This window comes from Oncorhynchus mykiss, chromosome 21 (genome assembly GCF_013265735.2).
Source record: "Oncorhynchus mykiss isolate Arlee chromosome 21, USDA_OmykA_1.1, whole genome shotgun sequence".
NCBI classification, from domain to species: Eukaryota; Metazoa; Chordata; class Actinopteri; order Salmoniformes; family Salmonidae; genus Oncorhynchus; species Oncorhynchus mykiss.
In genome coordinates, this window is record NC_048585.1 from 28,759,761 (window position 1) to 28,778,204 (window position 18,444).

General features: G+C 43.3%; 1 protein-coding gene across 17 annotated transcripts in view; it reads left to right on the forward strand.

Moving 5' to 3' along the window:
* LOC110500191 (pleckstrin homology domain-containing family A member 5) overlaps positions 1 to 18,444 on the forward strand; it is a 162,675-nt gene that overhangs the window by 134,999 nt on the left and 9,232 nt on the right. For 10 of the 17 annotated variants that reach the window (XR_005038567.1, XM_036957560.1, XM_036957561.1 and 7 more), the window contains 8 exons: positions 11,345 to 11,520; positions 11,848 to 12,185; positions 12,405 to 12,488; positions 13,483 to 13,602; positions 14,186 to 14,239; positions 15,726 to 15,806; positions 17,509 to 17,568; positions 17,810 to 17,890. Coding sequence is in view for 16 of the 17 variants with exons in the window: in XM_036957560.1 (XP_036813455.1) it covers positions 11,345 to 11,520; positions 11,848 to 12,185; positions 12,405 to 12,488; positions 13,483 to 13,602; positions 14,186 to 14,239; positions 15,726 to 15,806; positions 17,509 to 17,568; positions 17,810 to 17,890 (994 nt within the window). In the remaining variant the exon portion in view is untranslated. The remainder of the gene's footprint in view (positions 1 to 11,344; positions 11,521 to 11,847; positions 12,186 to 12,404; positions 12,489 to 13,482; positions 13,603 to 14,185; positions 14,240 to 15,725; positions 15,807 to 17,508; positions 17,569 to 17,809; positions 17,891 to 18,444) is intronic. The other 7 variants (XM_036957554.1, XM_036957563.1, XM_036957559.1 and 4 more) reach the window with 4 other exon arrangements.

Genomic DNA, 18,444 nt, shown 5'->3' on the forward strand with positions numbered 1-18,444 from the left:
TAACCGAAAGGTCGCTGGTTCGTTTCCCTGTGCGGACTAGGTGAAAAATCAGTCGGTGTGTCCTTGAGCAAAGCACTTAACCCTAATTGCTCCTGTAAGTCACTTTGGAAAAGAGTATCTGCTAAATTACTAAAATGTAAATGTAGATAATTTAATATTCTCAACCGGTGGCTAGAGCATGTTTTTCAAACCAACCTAAATGTAACATGCAGGTCCAAAAATCGACTAAAATGTTCATCTTTCTTTCCCAATCTTTTTACGAAAATACCTAATATTTTGTGACAACAGTGGTGGTCATTGATCTACATGTCATTTTGCACGCCAAACAACCCCCAGGGAAAATCAGTAGCCTAGTCAAACTGCACACTGTGCCCAGCTTCGCCAGGCAGGAGGCCTGTTCCTGATCTTGCACATCTGTGCGCCACCTTCAGCTTGCAAATGCTAAATTGGCTTGCGTGATCTTTATTAGTTGAGTGACAACCTATGTAATTTCCTAGTTTATTTATTCGCAGTTTAAAATGTTGTAAAAGTAAACCGGAGACACAACTCTCATCTGGCTGTACCTGCTTACAATATATTGTATATTCACTATCGGCAATCGTTTTAAACAATCCGTGTATATTGTCATTTTTAGATATACAGGGTAAATCACTTTTGTGAGGCACACTTCATGGCTGTACAGAGAGAAGAAGAGAAAATCACTAAGAACAGACTGTAGTGAAATCCCAAATTGTGCTATATATTCATTGGCTATGTCATAGCTAATTTGTAAGCGATAAATATTGATGTATTACTAGCTCAAACAAATCTGCTAAAATGACAAGTTAATTACAGGGTGATGGTGATTTCAGAACCCCAAGTTGGGGGACAAAAAATATCAGCCCCTAATCTGATAGTGGTAGTGGAGTGGTAGATGCGTAGTCTCAGTTATGGTTTAGCTCAGGGGCCTACATAGTACAAACGCGTACACTGTCTTGTGTAATTAATCTTGTGGGGACACACAATTCAGTTCCATTCCACTAACCCTAACCTTAACCCAAAAACCCTAACCATAGCTCCTAACCTTAACCCTAAACTCCCTCGAAATAGCATTTGACGTTGTGGGGACTAACAAAATGTCCCCAGTTGGTCCAATTTTTTGTTTATTTGCAATTCTTGTGGGTACTTTTTATGAAACATGTCCACACGTGCACACACACACACGTGTCAGCTCAGACAGATCCAGCTCAGAGAGGCCCAGCTCATGAGCTCCATCAACAGCAGATTTGAATTTAGACTGGAAATGAATGCGTCTTGGCAACAAATGTTAGTGCAGCAAACAATATCGTATCACATCGATTCATTCTCTGATCAAAACTAATAGTTTCAAACTAAACGCATCACTTCTCTATTGTATCGGAGTACATGTATGTATCTACCAGTGCTTTCGGAAAGTATTCAGACACCTTGACTTTTTCCACATTTTGTTACGTTACAGCCTTATTCTAAAATTGATTAAATTGGTTTTTATTTCCCTCCTCAATCTACACACAATAACCCATAATGTCAAAGCAAAAACATTTATTTTTTGCAAATGTATTAAAAAAATAAAAACTGACACGTCACATTGACATACGTATTCAGACCATTTACTCAGTACTTTGTTGAAGCACCTTTGGCAGCGATTACAGCATCGAATCTTCTTGGGTATGACGCTACAAGCTTTGCACACCTGTATTTGGGAACGTTGCTGCACAGCTATTTTCAGGTCTCGCCAGAGATGTTCGATCGGGTTTATGTCCGGACTCTGGCTGGGCCACTCAAGGACATTTAGACTTGTCCCGAAGCCACTCCTGTGTTGTCTTGGCTGCATGCTTATGGTTGTTGTCCTGTTGGAAGGTGAACCTTCGCCCCAATCTGCCGCCGTTCATCTTTCCCTCTATCCTGACTAGTCTCCCAGTCCCTGCCGCTGAAATCCATTGCAACATCATGATGCTGCCACCACCATGCCTCACCGTAGGGATGGTGCCAGGTTTTCTCCAGACGTGACGCTTGGCATTCAAGCCAAAGAGTTCAGTCTTGGTTTCATCACACCAGAGAATCTTGTTTCTGTTCCTAGGCCTTCATTGAATATAAGAATTTGTTCTTAACTGACTTGCCTAGTTAAATAAAGGTAAAATAAAAATACATATAAAATGATGATGACCACTGTGTTCTTAATTGCTGCAGACAATTTTTGGTACCTTTCCCCAGATCTGTGCCTCGACACAATCTTGTCTCAGAGCTTTACGGACAATTTCTTTGACCTCATGGCTTGATTTTTGCTCTGACATGCACTGTCAGCTGTGGGACCTTCTATAGACAGGTACAGTGCCTTGCGAAAGTATTCGGCCCCCTTAAACTTTGCGACCTTTTGCCACATTTCAGGCTTCAAACATAAAGATATAAAACTGTATTTTTTTGTGAAGAATCAACAACAAGTGGGACACAATCATGAAGTGGAACGACATTTATTGGATATTTCAAACTTTTTTAACAAATCAAAAACTGAAAAATTGGGCGTGCAAAATTATTCAGCCCCCTTAAGTTAATACTTTGTAGCGCCACCTTTTGCTGCGATTACAGCTGTAAGTCGCTTGGGGTATGTCTCTATCAGTTTTGCACATCGAGAGACTGAATTTTTTTCCCATTCCTCCTTGCAAAACAGCTCGAGCTCAGTGAGGTTGGATGGAGAGCATTTGTGAACAGCAGTTTTCAGTTCTTTCCACAGATTCTCGATTGGATTCAGGTCTGGACTTTGACTTGGCCATTCTAACACCTGGATATGTTTATTTTTGAACCATTCCATTGTAGATTTTACTTTATGTTTTGGATCATTGTCTTGTTGGAAGACATATCTCCGTCCCAGTCTCAGGTCTTTTGCAGACTCCATCAGGTTTTCTTCCAGAATGGTCCTGTATTTGGCTCCATCCATCTTCCCATCAATTTTAACCATCTTCCCTGTCCCTGCTGAAGAAAAGCAGGCCCAAACCACGATGCTGCCACCACCATGTTTGACAGTGGGGATGGTGTGTTCAGCTGTGTTGCTTTTACGCCAAACATAACGTTTTGCATTGTTGCCAAAAAGTTCAATTTTGGTTTCATCTGACCAGAGCACCTTCTTCCACATGTTTGGTGTGTCTCCCAGGTGGCTTGTGGCAAACTTTAAACGACACTTTTTATGGATAATTTTAAGAAATGGCTTTCTTCTTGCCACTCTTCCATAAAGGCCAGATTTGTGCAATATACGACTGATTGTTGTCCTATGGACAGAGTCTCCCACCTCAGCTGTAGATCTCTGCAGTTCATCCAGAGTGATCATGGGCCTCTTGGCTGCATCTCTGATCAGTCTACTCCTTGTATGAGCTGAAAGTTTAGAGGGACGGCCAGGTATTGGTAGATTTGCAGTGGTCTGATACTCCTTCCATTTCAATATTATCGCTTGCACAGTGCTCCTTGGGATGTCTAAAGCTTGGGAAATCTTTTTGTATCCAAATCCGGCTTTAAACTTCTTCACAACAGTATCTCGGACCTGCCTGGTGTGTTCCTTGTTCTTCATGATGCTCTCTGCGCTTTTAACGTACCTCTGAGGCTATCACAGTGCAGGTGCATTTATACGGAGACTTGATTACACACAGGTGGATTGTATTTATCATCATTAGTCATTTAGGTCAACATTGGATCATTCAGAGATCCTCACTGAACTTCTGGAGAGAGTTTGCTGCACTGAAAGTAAAGGGGCTGAATAATTTTGCACGCCCAATTTTTCAGTTTTTGATTTGTTAAAAAAGTTTGAAATATCCAATACATGTCGTTCCACTTCATGATTGTGTCCCACTTGTTGATTCTTCACAAAAAAATACAGTTTTATATCTTTATGTTTGAAGCCTGAAATGTGGCAAAAGGTTGCAAAGTTCAAGGGGGCCGAATACTTTCGCAAGGCACTGTATGTGCCTTTCCAAATCATGTCCAATCAATTGAATTTACTCCCAGTGGACTCCAATCAATTTGTAGAAACATCTCAAGGATGATCGATGGAAACAGACTCATTATATTAGGAAATATACAATGGCGTTAAACCACATTTCATGACCCATGGGGACAATATTCAGACTTATGTTCGCCTATAAAATATTGCCTATAATAGTAATTGAAATTGCACTTTTCCGTTTATCTCAAAATGTAGTCTGAATATGTGGAAAACATGGTGGAAGAACCTGGATCATTTGAAATATAAGAAGGGACATTGCACACTATAAACCACATGAAAACACATTAATTTCAATGTAATTGAATATTCATTGAATATTCAAATTAGCATAACATCAGTCCTCATTTTAACAATGCTTACCTACCTATAAAAGCTATCGAAGCAGACCTAAAGTAATTTTTGTAATATTGTAGAGATTATTAAAAATGCTGTTCAAATTACCATTCTATTATGGCATTGCTAGTAATAACTCTCTTTTGACTTCTCAACCTTCTGGTAGAGCGATGTAATTTCCCAAATAAACCTCAAGTTGTAAACAAAAAACTATTGGGAGTTATAAGAATTTAAGGTGATCATTTTTTCAATAGGTTTTTCAAGAAGAGAGTTAAAGGGATTGAGATTAGCAATAATGACTGTGTAAAATAAATAATTTAAATACTTAGCTATAGTAGTATGCTCACAAAATTCGAAGTCATATTTTATTCCAATGCAATTTGCTCAGGGACAGATTTTGTTTAACAAGTAAAAATGTTTTTTTCTCTCAAAGAAAAAATGATTGACAACCCTAAAGATTCTTGGAAATAAAACAGTCCAAAGTGTAGTATTTGGTCACATATTTCTAGCACTGATATTTTAGTGATCTTCTGAAATCTATCATGTTCAAACATATCCTCGTGTCAGTTGTCTTTTCTGAAAGATTGTCTCTCACCGTACGTGTCGAAGATGAGTGTTTCTGGGGTACTCGAACTATCCACCAAGAGAACCTGTAATAAAGCTGAATCTTGTCTTCAGTGACATTCTGAGTCAGCTGACTCATCTGTACATTAGTTCAGGTATGAGGCCAATGCAGTTGATTATTGGCAGTAACATCACATTTAAACAGAATCTGAGTCTCCAACTCAAAGGCCAGGCAGTGTCATTTGAAGACTGCGACAAACCTTTCTTTCAGTCTGTAACCCATCTTGATGCTGAATAATTCCTTTGTGGATCTGAATTCATGGGAAAGTACTTCAGGTCTGTGGAGACATTTGTGTACAGGTCAAAGCTTTCAGCTAAAAGTGTGGACTTAACATCAATGAATCGGATGATTCACCTGAGGAAACTGACTCTAGTACAGGTGGATCTTTTAATACAGGGTTCTGCTGACATCATTTTCCACAACCTGACCAAACTGGAGGTTCTGAAACATTCAAACTGCAGGATTGACTCTTTGGAGGGTAGTTTAACCAAAGACTTTAAATCCTTAAACATTATGTTTGCGTATCGAGAACATTTATCACATTATCTACAGCTTTACTGAACAGCTCTCTAACCTAAAGTATTTGATACTTGACACATTACAGATTTTTGCAGTTGTGACGATGCTTGGCTCATTGCATTGGCACAGGGGTACAGGTCGGTTGAAGTGATCATGCTTAAACATGAAGTTATGTATAATTTAGAGGACTTGAAATGCTTGTCGGACAATGGGCTAGACACACCTGACTTTGTCAAGTACACAGAAGCCAACTGCACAACAGAGGTGGGCTTTGTGCTCTTTGCTGCGACTGGCCTGGGAGTCCTGTTCTAAATGCTGGTGGTCTTGGTCCATAACCTGGCCAGTCCTTTCCTCCTCCCCCTCTACCACATCACCCTTTGCTGGCTGATGGAGGCGATGTGATCAAACACCAAGGAGGGCTTCCACTACGATGCGTTTGTCTCCTACAGCGGGAAGGATGCACACTTGGTGGTGGAGGAGCTGCTACCCAACCTGGAGCAGAGGGGTCCCCCTTTCCTGCACCTCTGTCTGCACAGCAGGGACTTCCAGCTGGAGAAGGACATTGTGGAGAACATCACAGACAGCCTCTACCGGAGCCACCACACCCTTTGCCTGGTCCAGTCGCCACTATCTGCACTGTAACTGGTGTTCCCTGGAGATGAAGCTGGTCACCTCCGGACTGCAGGTGGAACAAAGGGACATCCTCCTCCTGGTCTTCCTGGAGAAGATCCACCCCCCCCCCCCCCCCCCTCCCGCCGGCTGGCTATCTCGCCTGGTCAAGACTAGGACCTTTCTGGACTGGCCCCAGGACCCCCATCAGCACCAGGAATTCTGGGACAGACTGTGGGCTAAACTGAAACCTCCGACTGAAGCCTGAGGTCTGAGTTTTATGTAGGACCTTCTGTTAAGGCTGAGACAAATAATGTTGGCAGATTTGACATATTGCATTTGCAGTTAAAAGTCCTCCATACAAGGGTCTCCTGAGTGGCGCTGGGGTCTAAGGCACTGCATCGATCCCAGGCTGTGTCACAGCTGACTGTGACCCATGAGGCAGCGCACAATTGGCCCAGCGTCATCCGGGTTAGGAGAGGGTTTGGCTGGCCGAGATTTCCTTGTCCCATCGCGCTCTAGCGACTCCTTGTGGCGGGCAGGACACCTGCAAGCTGACTGCGGTCGCCAGCTGGACGATGTTTCCTCTGACACATTGGTGCGGCTGGCTTCCGGGTTAAGCAAGCAGTGTGTCAAGAAGCAGTGCAGCTTGGCAGGGTCGGGTTTCGGAGGATGCATTGCTTTCGACCTTCTCTCCCGAGTCCGAAGGGGAGTTGCAGCGATGGGACAAGACTGTAACTACCAATTGGGCAGAAAAGGGGATAAAAGTACAAACTCCTCTGTACAAAACATCTACCGTTATTTGAGATTTGTTAGACAATTCTGATTTGTTAGACAGTATTTCTGGTTCATCGGAAATACTTAGAAATAAGCCCATTTTATTTTTTTACTTATCCAATTTTTATCCGATCCCTTTTAATTTTTTTCAACACACGTCTTTGTATCTTTGTTGCTTAGAGGAACTGAAAAAGGCTGCATCCGTGGTTTTGTACTATTTGTGTTGTATATCAGGGTAAAACCAATGTGACCATCTGCTGTATAATACTTTGAATGACAATACATGAATGACCATGAACCAGTTATTTTAATTTCAACCAAGATCAGAGGTTTGTACATACATTTAGTTGCTAGTTGTTTAACAACTGTTTTTGTTTTGTTGCTTGAGTGTTGCCTGTATATTGTTTATTACGTATGTAATTTAACAATTTGTTAACTCATGGGTGTGGAGAGGTGTCCCACTTCCTGCCCAAATAAGTCATTTCTGCTCAATATTTGTGAGTTGGAGGGAACCTCATTTTATTGTATCATTGGATTATTGTACATGCTCTTGATAAAGGCATCCAGCCGAAATGTGGGAAACTGGCTTTTGTTTGTGTTTAAAGGTCCAATGCTGCTGTTTTTACCTCAATATTAAATTATTTCTGGTCAACATTGAAGTACTTTAGTGTGATTGTTTTCAATTAAAATGGTCAAAAAGAGACAAAAAATTGCGTTTTGGCAAATAGCAATTTCTCAAGCAAGAATTGCTGATGTCGCCAGGCAGGCAAAATTCCAGCCCACCAAAACAGGCTGAGATTTCAGGCAATTTTCTCAAACGGCTCTTACACTAAAAGGGCATTATCATCATTTTCACAAATTCACAGTATTGTTACAACTTAATTGTGTGTAAATATATATTAAACAGAGTTTTAAAGATGTTCTAGAACGCCTCCATATTCCAGATTCTTATATCTGGCACATGCAGCACAGAACTGTCCTCTCATCAGACCAGTTTTCAGCAGCTTGCCTAGACCAGCAGTGCACTGACTATGGTAGGCCATAGAGTAGGCCTGACATGGCTGTTTAGCCTCCATTATTATGGTGTCTGATGGAGAGTACAGCCTTATCAGTACAAGCCACAGAGAAGCATCATCCCTCAAGCTAAAGGTCAGGTCTTCCCCGGGAGTAACCTTGCCTAAGACCTGAAGAATTATGTTAGCACCTTGAGGCTTGAGCTCTGTGGGCTAACACAAGAAAGAGACCCGCATTACATTGTCACAGGGAAAGCTGTTAATGTCGGCGCTGCCTGGGTGGGTGGTTAGGGTTTCAGAAGGGGGGGAGGGGGGCAGACGAATCTCAGGACTTCTGCTGTGTTTTCCGTCACACAATTTACCTCCGTCATACTGTGCGTTCCTATAGAGTCGACCAGATACCTGTCAGTGAGTACAGTATGATATCGACCTAGAGTGGAGTCTGTCGGCGAGCCAAGCGTGCATCCTCCCAGTGTAATATGGTAATTATCAAGGCAGCAGTTTGGAATATATTGGGATGAATCTTGTCCTGGAGGCAGCTCTGCAGGGTGGTCACCAATGTTGGGGTAATGTGTTACATAATCAGATTACTTTTATGAGTAACAGAGTAGAGTAACCTGTTACTTTTTCAAATTGGGTACTATATTAGTTATTTTGTCAAACAATGCGTGCATTACTTTCAGAATCGTATCTCTACCGAGTATGTGTTTCCATGATCCGTTCTCGACTTGTTTCCCCATTTAGTTCTCATGCGAGCGGAGAGAAGCTGTTTGGAGAAATGTCATGACAGCTGCTGTCTATAGAAATGTATAGAGGGTGCACCTCTGGTCTTTGCCATTAATCGCTTCTGCGATAAATAAGCCCATAGAGGGCTTGCCCGTCTAGTGGCAAGTGTGCCCTCTATACATCTCGATGGGTCCATGTTCAGTCTATAACGAGAACTGGCGGCTCGAGAGAGATTTTGAATGAAAAGATAGGAAATCTGTACCGGTGTTTGGCTTACAGAATACTGTATATGGCTAATTAAGCAGCCCATATATAGCGCAGCACTTAGCGCAGCACAGTAAGCTAGCACAGGAAAGCAGCACCACAGATGAAAGGAGAAACTAGTGAGTAGCCTGTCTTTGGTAGAGCGTGCGCGGCTCGCCTTGCTCCCTCCAACAGTCAAACAAACAGTCAGATTTTTTCATGAAGGTAATGCAAATGAACATAAATCGTATCATAACGCGTTACTTTGCACACAAAGTAATATTGTAAAGTAATGTTTTGCTTCAATTTCAACTTATCCCAACACTGGTGGTAACTAGCGGGAAATATATTACTTTTTCAAGTAACTAATCCCAACACCGGTGGTCACTAGCAGGCATAGCCACAGTCATAAAATCGGATTTTAAACCTAACCTTAACCACGCGGCTAACTTTATGCCTAACCTTAAACTAAAACCAAATTTTGGTTTTTAATACTTAAAAAAAAAAACTATATAGCCTATTTTGACTTTGAGCTGGCCCATTTAACGCAAACCTCTCAACTCGGCCACCAGGAGAAGATTCATCCCAATAAACGTCAACCTGCATAAAGGCATATGCTACAGGGCTCTGGAGAAGACTACAGTAGCAGATAAGGGTGACATGCTTCAAGTGAAATCCCAAGTTCAAGAACATTCGGAAATGGCGGCACTCCAAAATGGACAGAAATACTTTGTGGCAGGAGGACACATTGCTGTCTCCTCCTTTTCCACATGGTGTGTGTGCGTGCAACATTATTGCTGTGATCTTTATTGCTAAGATCATTTCCAAGAACGTCCTCTCTTTACAGATGCCAGATAAGCTTTCCTGTAACTGTATATTTATACAAAAATGTTGAAATGTGGTTGAAAATGTAAGTGTGTTCTGTATGTAGAACTGGCGTTGTATAATCAGCGATGGATTGAAAATAAGAAATCTGAACTCTCCTACTTGCCTATAAATAATCTTTGTCATACATGATCTCGAAAGATAGTCTGAACATGTGTGAAACATGGTGGAAAAACCTGGATCATTAGAAATGTGAGTACTACTTTAGGGACATTACGCTATACAGCACAGCACCTAAAAATGCATCGGACACAAAATGACCATGATTTAATCAAATTTGACATCTGTCTTTATTAACACACAAAAGTATCTTCTGTATAAAAGCAATTCAAACAGATCTAAATTAGTGTATGTAATATTCTTGTGAGGAGTAAAAATGCTATGCAAATTACTATTCAAACGTGACATTGCTAGTATGACCCTCGACTTCTCAACCGCCTGGTAGAGCTCTAACTAGTTGTGGAAAAAAACAACTACTTGTTATTTGAGTTGTTCGTACTTGGAATTTTAAGGTGACAGTTAAAGGGTTATTAAGACAGGTTTGTATTACCTACAGCCCATATACTGTGAGAGGGAGCTGGAGCCAAGTGCCTTATACAGGAGGTAGTAGGTACTGTACAGTACAGTACCTTATACAGTAGGTAGTAGGTACTGTATAGTACCTTATACAGGAGGTAGTAGGTACTGAATAGTACCTTATACAGGAGGTAGTAGGTACTGTACAGCACCTTATACAGGAGGTAGTAGGTACTGTACAGCACCTTATACAGTAGTTAGTAGGTTCTGTACAGTACCTTTTACAGGAGGTAGTAGGTACTGTACAGTACCTTTTTACAGGAGGTAGTAGGTACTGTACACAGTACCTTTTACAGGAGGTAGTAGGTACTGTACACAGTACATTTTTACAGGAGGTGGTAGGTACTGTACACAGTACCTTTTTACATGAGGTAGTAGGTACTGTACAGCACCTTTTTACAGGAGGTAGTAGGTACTGTACAGCACCTTTTTACAGGAAGTAGTAGGTACTGTACAGCACCTTTTTACAGGAGGTAGTAGGTACTGTACAGCACCTTTTTACAGGAGGTAGTAGATACTGTACATTACTGTTAAGACTAACAGAGAGAGGCAGTAAGTGTGCTGCACTTACACTACTATGTACCTATTATTGCTCTTTAGGGGTTAGGCCCAGGTTGTTCTCTAGAACTATATTTAAGCAATAATGCACGAGGGGGTGTGGTGTATTGCCAATATACCATGGCTAAGGTCTGTTCTTATGCACGACGCATTACCGAGTGCCTGGACACAACCCTTAGCTCTGGTATATTGGCCATATACCATAAACCCCTGAGGTGCCTTATTGCCATTATAAACTGGTTAACAACGTAATTAAAAAAATAAATGTTTTGTCATACCCGTGGTATACAGTCTGATATACCACGGCGGTCAGCCAATCAGCATTCAGGGCTCGAACCACCCAGTTTATAAAATGCTATATGTGTGGATTGATTGATTGATCAAAGTATTTGTAAATCATGCTATTGAAAATCATGTTTTATTAGCTGATTCATTGAATTGATTTCCCTCTCCTTCCCCCCTGTCCTCCAGCATCACCTCCTACCAGACCTTACCCCGCAACATGCCCAGCCACCGTGCCCAGATCGTTCCCCGCTACCCCGAGGGCTACCGTACCCTCCCCAGGAACATGCTGTCCCGACCCGAGAGCATCTGCAGCGTGGCCGGCTCCGTCTACGACCGCGCCCTGGCTCCCACGTCCAACTCAGGTGATGGGTCTTAAACTTTACTGTTGTACTTGGCTTGTGCCCCAAATGGCACCCCATTCCCTATGTAGTGCACTACCTTTGACCAGGGACAATAGGGGATAAGGTGCCGGTTGGGACGCAGTTGAAGACTTTGTTGTTATACTTGTCTTTCTTGCACTCACACTTCTTCTTTTCTTTCTGGCACTGATTTTGCAGATAGCCACTATCTTGAGGTTGTATGGTTTTACTTGTAACAACTGTGATATATTGTGTTTGTTTTAACCTAGTTAAAGTCTGTGTGGATAAGAGCTTCTGCAAAATGACTGAAATGTAAAACTGTAAATGCAGACAAGAGGCGCTCCATGAGGGACGACACCATGTGGCAGCTGTATGAGTGGCAGCAGAGGCAGGCCTTCTCCAGGCAGGGCCCACCACCACCAGGCCACTACGGGACCCTGCCCAGCCCCAAGACCATGGGGAACATCTCTGTGCACCAGGGGGTGGCCCACTCCATCCCCACATCCCCCTCCCATGGATCCCTGGCCCTCTACCACACCTTCTCCCCTCCGGGCCAGCACCGCAGAGACAACCCACCAGGGTCAACCAGGTCCGAGGTGTCCTCACCCGTCTTCAGAGGGGACCAGACTATGACTATAGACCGCAGGCACAGGACTCACCTCACCAAGGTAACGGACAGGGAATGGACCACAATCATCTAAGCCAGTCTTACACATCAAAATAATCACCAGGGGTTTCAAGCACAGAGAAATGACTGGAAATGCTCTGCATTGAGCGGTAGTTATTTTGTTTATTTGAAAGCATTCATTTTACTCGTCTGCCAGTTCAAATCAGTACATGTAACAGAGCATCCTGCCCTCTTCCTGTCCTGTCTCTCTCTCTCTCAGTATAACTACCCACCTGACCGCCGGTCCATGCCAGCAGGCATCCCAGTGCAGACCATTACCCCACAGTCACTACAGGGCAAGACGGTGAGTCACCTAACAAACACTGACCTTCCCCTCGTCTCTGCGTTCTTCTTCTCCTGTCCTCTCCTCTGTACTGTCCTATTTTCTCTCAACAACAATGCCTTGCCATACCAATATGCTATTGGTATGATTTCAGTGTGACGCAAATACAAATCTGTTTTTGTGACGGGGGTAGAGACATGTTTATGAGGCACGCAATGTTTGACACGCAAGCTATCATGTATTACTGTCGCTCTGTCATGCTACAATGGATAGCCTGTATGTGTACTGTATTTCTGTCAGAGTGTGTGCCTCGTTACATTCTCTGCTGTCTTCTATTGCAAGCATTTGATATTTCTGTCAGTAGCAGACACAATGTGATTTAAAATAATGCCATTGTCTCGGTGATGATACGGAAAGAGAGAGACAGTGGCACCAATCAAATTGCCATCTAGCCATGTCATCTCAAATTGAGTAGACTAGAATCAGCCGGAGAGATTGATATTCTGCACTGTTCATTTTGCAACTCTCTGAATATTATTGCGATTGCGTAACTTCAGTGGAATGCACGCGGGGGGTGCGGCGGCGTCTTCTGAATGCAGTCGATGAGAAATATTTGTCAAGTGATTTGAAATGATCGCTTTTACTGAATATATTCTCTCTCATTTTCACATCCATTTGATGGAGAGTTAGTCCGTTTGGAGTCAGGGAAGAGAGGGAGTATATTTCTCCCCGATCATCTGAAGGTGTGGGTCCTATAGCCCAGCTCCAGCACAGGCCGAGACTCCAAACCAGTGTTTCCAAAGGCCTCTTGGGTTGTGCCTGAAGACTTGTCAGAGTTCTGGTTAGAATCATAGCTTTTGTAATCCCTGCCCTAACCTGTCACTGCTCTTCCTGCCACTCATTTCCAAACGAAAAATCAAGAGAGGTTTGGTTCATGTATTTTGTTTTCATTGCTCTGCCGCTGGATGAATTGACTGTCTCGTTATCTCCTCTGTGTCTATGCTGCGTTGTGAAGCCAGAGGAGCTGACCCTGCTGTTAATAAAGCTGCGTCGGCAGCAGGCTGAGCTCAACAGCATCCGGGAGCACACTGTGGCTCAGCTAATGATCCTTAGCATGGAGGGGCCCAACGCCAAGGTTAGCACCAGGGAGGGCGCACATGCACAGCATGCCATTGGTCATCTCCCGGGGTGTTGTTGATGTGCCATCTCCATGCAGCTCAAGGCTCTATGAGCAGGCCATGCATTCCAGTGAATGCATGTTCATTCCTACCTGTGTGGTTCAGTGGTGTATGGTTGAGTTTTGGTTTAGTTTTGTACTCATTTCAACCCTTTGGTGTGCTGCATTCGTCTGGCCCTGATTTCATCTTTTGAACTGTTGACGTGCAGAGGACAGCGTGGTATCATGTGATTGTCTGCTGTGGTTTCCCATACTTTTTCTTTTTACGAGGAAAGCGTTGGTAAGTAGTTTGATTTGATGTGTGGTGAACAAATCCTCTTGCAACTTCGGCTTTTGCATGGTTTTGATTTAGTTCAGTAATCAACAGTAAATGGCTGTGGTACTTTATGCTTCCGATTAATGCCAAAGCCACGGTAGCAACATCCTCTTTCATCTCCATCTTTCACTATCAGCTTGTACCAGGTCTACTTCTATTTCCTACTGTTTCCCTTACTCCATCTCCTTATCTCTTCCCTCTTTCTCCACTGCCTTCTGATGTTAGAGTGAGGTCCTGTCTCATCACCTTCAGAGGAACCTCATGTATCTGGACAGCCAGGTGAGGAGCACTGCTTTATCCCTGGTCTTTCTCTCTCTCTCTCTCTCTCTCTCTCTCTCTCTCCGTCTCTGTCTCTCTCTCTCTCTCTCTCTCTCTCTCTCTCTCTCTCTCTGTCTCTCTGTCTCTCTGTCTCTCTCTGTCTCTGCGTGTGTCTCTGTCTCTGTGTCTGTGTGTGTCTCTCAGGGTTAGGCACTCCTCAGGGTTGGTCATACACCCAGCTGCTCTCAGCTCTGCCCAGGGTTATTAGTGACTCAAATCTTTTTTTTGGTCTTTTCTATACTTTCTCTCTCCTTTTCACTCTTTTCTCTCCCCGGCCCTCCCGAAGCATATACCGTTCATTGCCGAATAGGAGCTGCGCAAACCTGCATTCCCACGGGAGGACATATTGTCTAGCTCAGTACAAGAAAAGTAAAAAGTACTTTTAAACTTTTAAAATGACTTTACTTGGCGTGGCAATGCTGCCCTAAGCTAATAAGCTTACTCATATGTGTTTTTGCTGTATAGTTTGTACAATCCCTGGAGAACATTCTTTATTAAAAAAAAGAAAAATGTATTCACGCTTGAGAGAACACGAGAGCAAACTTACACTTTTGAGGATGAAGGGAACCTTAAGGCATGTTGTGTTTTCGCATTGCGTTTTTAACTTGATGATGTGTACCTGTAGTAAGTCAGTCATGTCATTCTCATAAGGTAATTAAGGCTGCATAGAAACAACCTCCGGGGTGTCAGGTAAAGTGGCTGGGCCTAGCGACTGACGTTCTGACTAATGCTCACTCAGGCATCGGTAATCAGGGCAGACGTCTCAAGGGGGGGCGTTTATTTTTGGGGTTTAGAACTGGGTTTCCACGATAGATAAATAATTGAGTTCCTGTTCCTGAAAAGGTCATGTGCAGCAGGAGAAACCACTCTACCATGTAGGACCTCACTTAGCGACTTCCCTGAGTCAGATTGTGACCCCTCTAACCAATTGTGAAATGATTTGATCTGCCATATCAAAGGCTTTCACCTCTAATGGCAGACAATTTCACAGCGGTTATGAATGAACTCGCCACCGCGCTCATTCCCCTGGTCTACAGGCTCCAATGCATACAATTGTTTTGCTATTTTGCTGGTAGATATTGGTCGGGATGATGTAAACGATGACAGTAAGAAAAGAAGGGACGTTGCGCCTCTCCTCCGTCTGCTGAGAGGGACTGGCAATATTGTCTTTGGACCCAACTGTGGCCTCCTTGTATCTACTGTAAACGTACTAGGACTTCTCCCAGGAGGTCTGAGTCTTTATGGTACAGGTGGTAGCTATAATCCCAGGGTTGTTGGCTCAAGCCCCTGGTCTCCCTCAATCACTAGTACCTCATGACAACAATGTGTTCTTTATTTCTATGGATCCTTTCTAGGCTGTGCTGCTGTGTTCACTAACTAACACCTATATTGTGCTGTTGTGTATTGTCGCTCCCTTCCACCCTACCTAACTTCGAACTCCCACTAGACGAAGGACAATGAGCCGTTAATCTTCATGATTCACACTATGATTGAGAACTCTGCTCCAAGGCCTCAACTGTACCAGCAAGTAAGGTCTTATTGGCAAACCAATGACTCTTCTCCCGCACTCCTCTCCTCCCTTCATCATCGATCCCTCCTGTTTTTGTTCACATTGGATGCAGTCAGTCAGTCAGTCAGTCGTCGGTTCCCCCTCTTCCTGGTGTCATGATCCCAACATTGTTTGCTACTTACCCTTCACGTGTTGATTTGACTACAGCACATCCTCTTCATCCATTTTTTTGCTTTTTTTCGTCAGTCCGAGGTTGGACTGATGTTAGCATGGCTTATGGTGGATGCTACATAGCCATGCCCATCCTACCTCATTGTAACTTGATGGTATTGTTGCTGTTGGTTATTACGGTGGCTGCTACCTTAGAGCCATACCCGCCCATCTTCCTGCAATACCAATGCTGTTGATGATGGATCTTGTTGATCTGTTGATGATTGATGATTTTGATTGAAAGATTGCGGGGGTATTTTATTTGTAGCTGGGGAAATTGTCCTGGAGGGAGTACTGTGTGGGGTCCATAGTCTGGCCTTTACACTGTGCTAAATTATCACTTTATTGCAGGCTTCTAATGGTATGATTTCAGCCCTGCTCTCTTGAACCTCCCCCTCTTTAGCCATGCTGGGTTTGAAAATCACCTGCCTGCTCCTTAACTGAAGTAGTGAGGATGGCTGGTTTTCCCAGCTGTGTGTGTGTGTGTGTGTGTGTGTGTGTATGCGCGCGCGCACGTTAATGTGTGTGCCTCCATGAGGGCCAGATTTAGCCCAGGTCTTTTAGAGGTTTTCATTAGTCAAGCTCCAGCCATGACAGAGTGTACCAGGGGACAGTAATGAAGAGCGCACCGAGGGGACGGTAATTACTGTGGCACAGGGCAGAGCTGCCAGCACAGAGGACTATACATCCAGCCTAGCCAACCACTACAGCAGCCCTCTAGCCTCTCTTAAGGTGTGTGTGTGTGTGTGAGAACATCCTCCTCTAGTCTCTGGTGACGACCTGATGCCAGCTTCCTGTCCTCTCCATAGCTTCTTCACACCCCTGGAGCCTCCATCAGTAGGACTGTTATCAGTGATGCTACTGAGGTGGAAAACACAGTCTGATTTCCCAGCAGAGGGGGCTGACACTCCTTATTATGAAATGGAAATTTGGGCTGAGAAGTTGCATCCGAACTGTTGGAAAGTCATAAGTTATGAGAAGAGAAGGTCATTGAAATTGCATGCATGCATTCACCCTCTCGCTCTCTCTCTCTCTCTGGGCTTCATTGACCCTGTGGACAACTCCTTGTAAGGACGCAGATATTTACCATGAAAACCACATCACAATGAAGAACCAGGCCATGGGTGCATCTCAATACTCTAGCATTCTCTCCTCGTGTCTTCTCCTTTATCTGCACTGATCGGAAGATACGGGACGGCTGTAAGCAATATGGTGGATACCTACTAGAAATTGGGTTTCACCAGTCCCGTTCTTTAACAAGGAGAGAAGTAGACTATTGAGAAGCACCCTATGTCATGGGTCTGTATTACAGGTTGTTTTGCTGTCCCCTGTCTGTGGCTGTCTTCCCACAGGCAGCCCAATTCTGATATATCTTCAACTAATTGGTCTTTTGACCAATCAAATCACAGCAGATCTGACTGGTCCAAAGACCATTTTAGTGAAAAGAAGATAACAATTGGGCTGCCTGTGTAAACACAGCATGTGTCTCTAAGGCTGTCTGGTGTTTCAGATCAGCCCCGAGGACTACAAAGACAACTCCTACAGCCACCAGAGGCCAGAGGACATAGACGTAAGACCAATTCCTTTTATTATTGTCTTGTCTAGGTAGAGGGGAAACTATTCCTTTCCCTTTGCACATATCCTCTAGTCTAGACACACAGCAGTTGGCTTCCTAGACATAAATTGAAAGATTCAATTAAGTTAAGAGAATACCACAGCTCAGCTCGCTGGAAAAATCCGAATTCAATGCCGAATTCTTACCAACTACTGTGTGTGTGTGTGTGTGTTAACAACCACTGTGTGTGTTTCAGACTAAGCTGAGCAGACTATGTGAGCAGGACCAAGTGGTGAGAACACAGGAGGAGAAACTACAGCAACTACACAGAGAGAAGGTAACTACTGTACTCACTCTTTCAACTGACAACTTGCTTCACACACACAACCACACACACACACACACACACACACACACACACACTGGGCTGTCTGAGGCTGGAGTAGACCTTTATTACAATGAGGGAGGGAGGGATGACTTACACACAATACCCCCATAATTTCAAAGTGGAATAACAATTTTAGACATTTTTACAAATGAATAAAAAATCTATAAGTATTCAACCCTTTTGTTATGGCAAGCCTAAATAAGTTCAGGAGTACAAGTCACATAATAAGTTGCATGGACTCAATAATAATAGTGTGCAGTAATAGTGTTTAACATGTTGTTTTTTGACTACCTCATCTCTGTACCACACACACACAATTAACGGTAAGGTCCCTCAGTCGAGCAGTGAATTTCAAACACAGATTCAACCACAAAGACCAGGGAGGGTTTCCAATGACTCGCAAAGAAGGACACCTATTGGTAGATGGGTAAAAATTAAATAAAAAAATCAGACGTTGGATATCCCTTTGAACATGGTGAAGTTATTAATTACATTTTGGATGG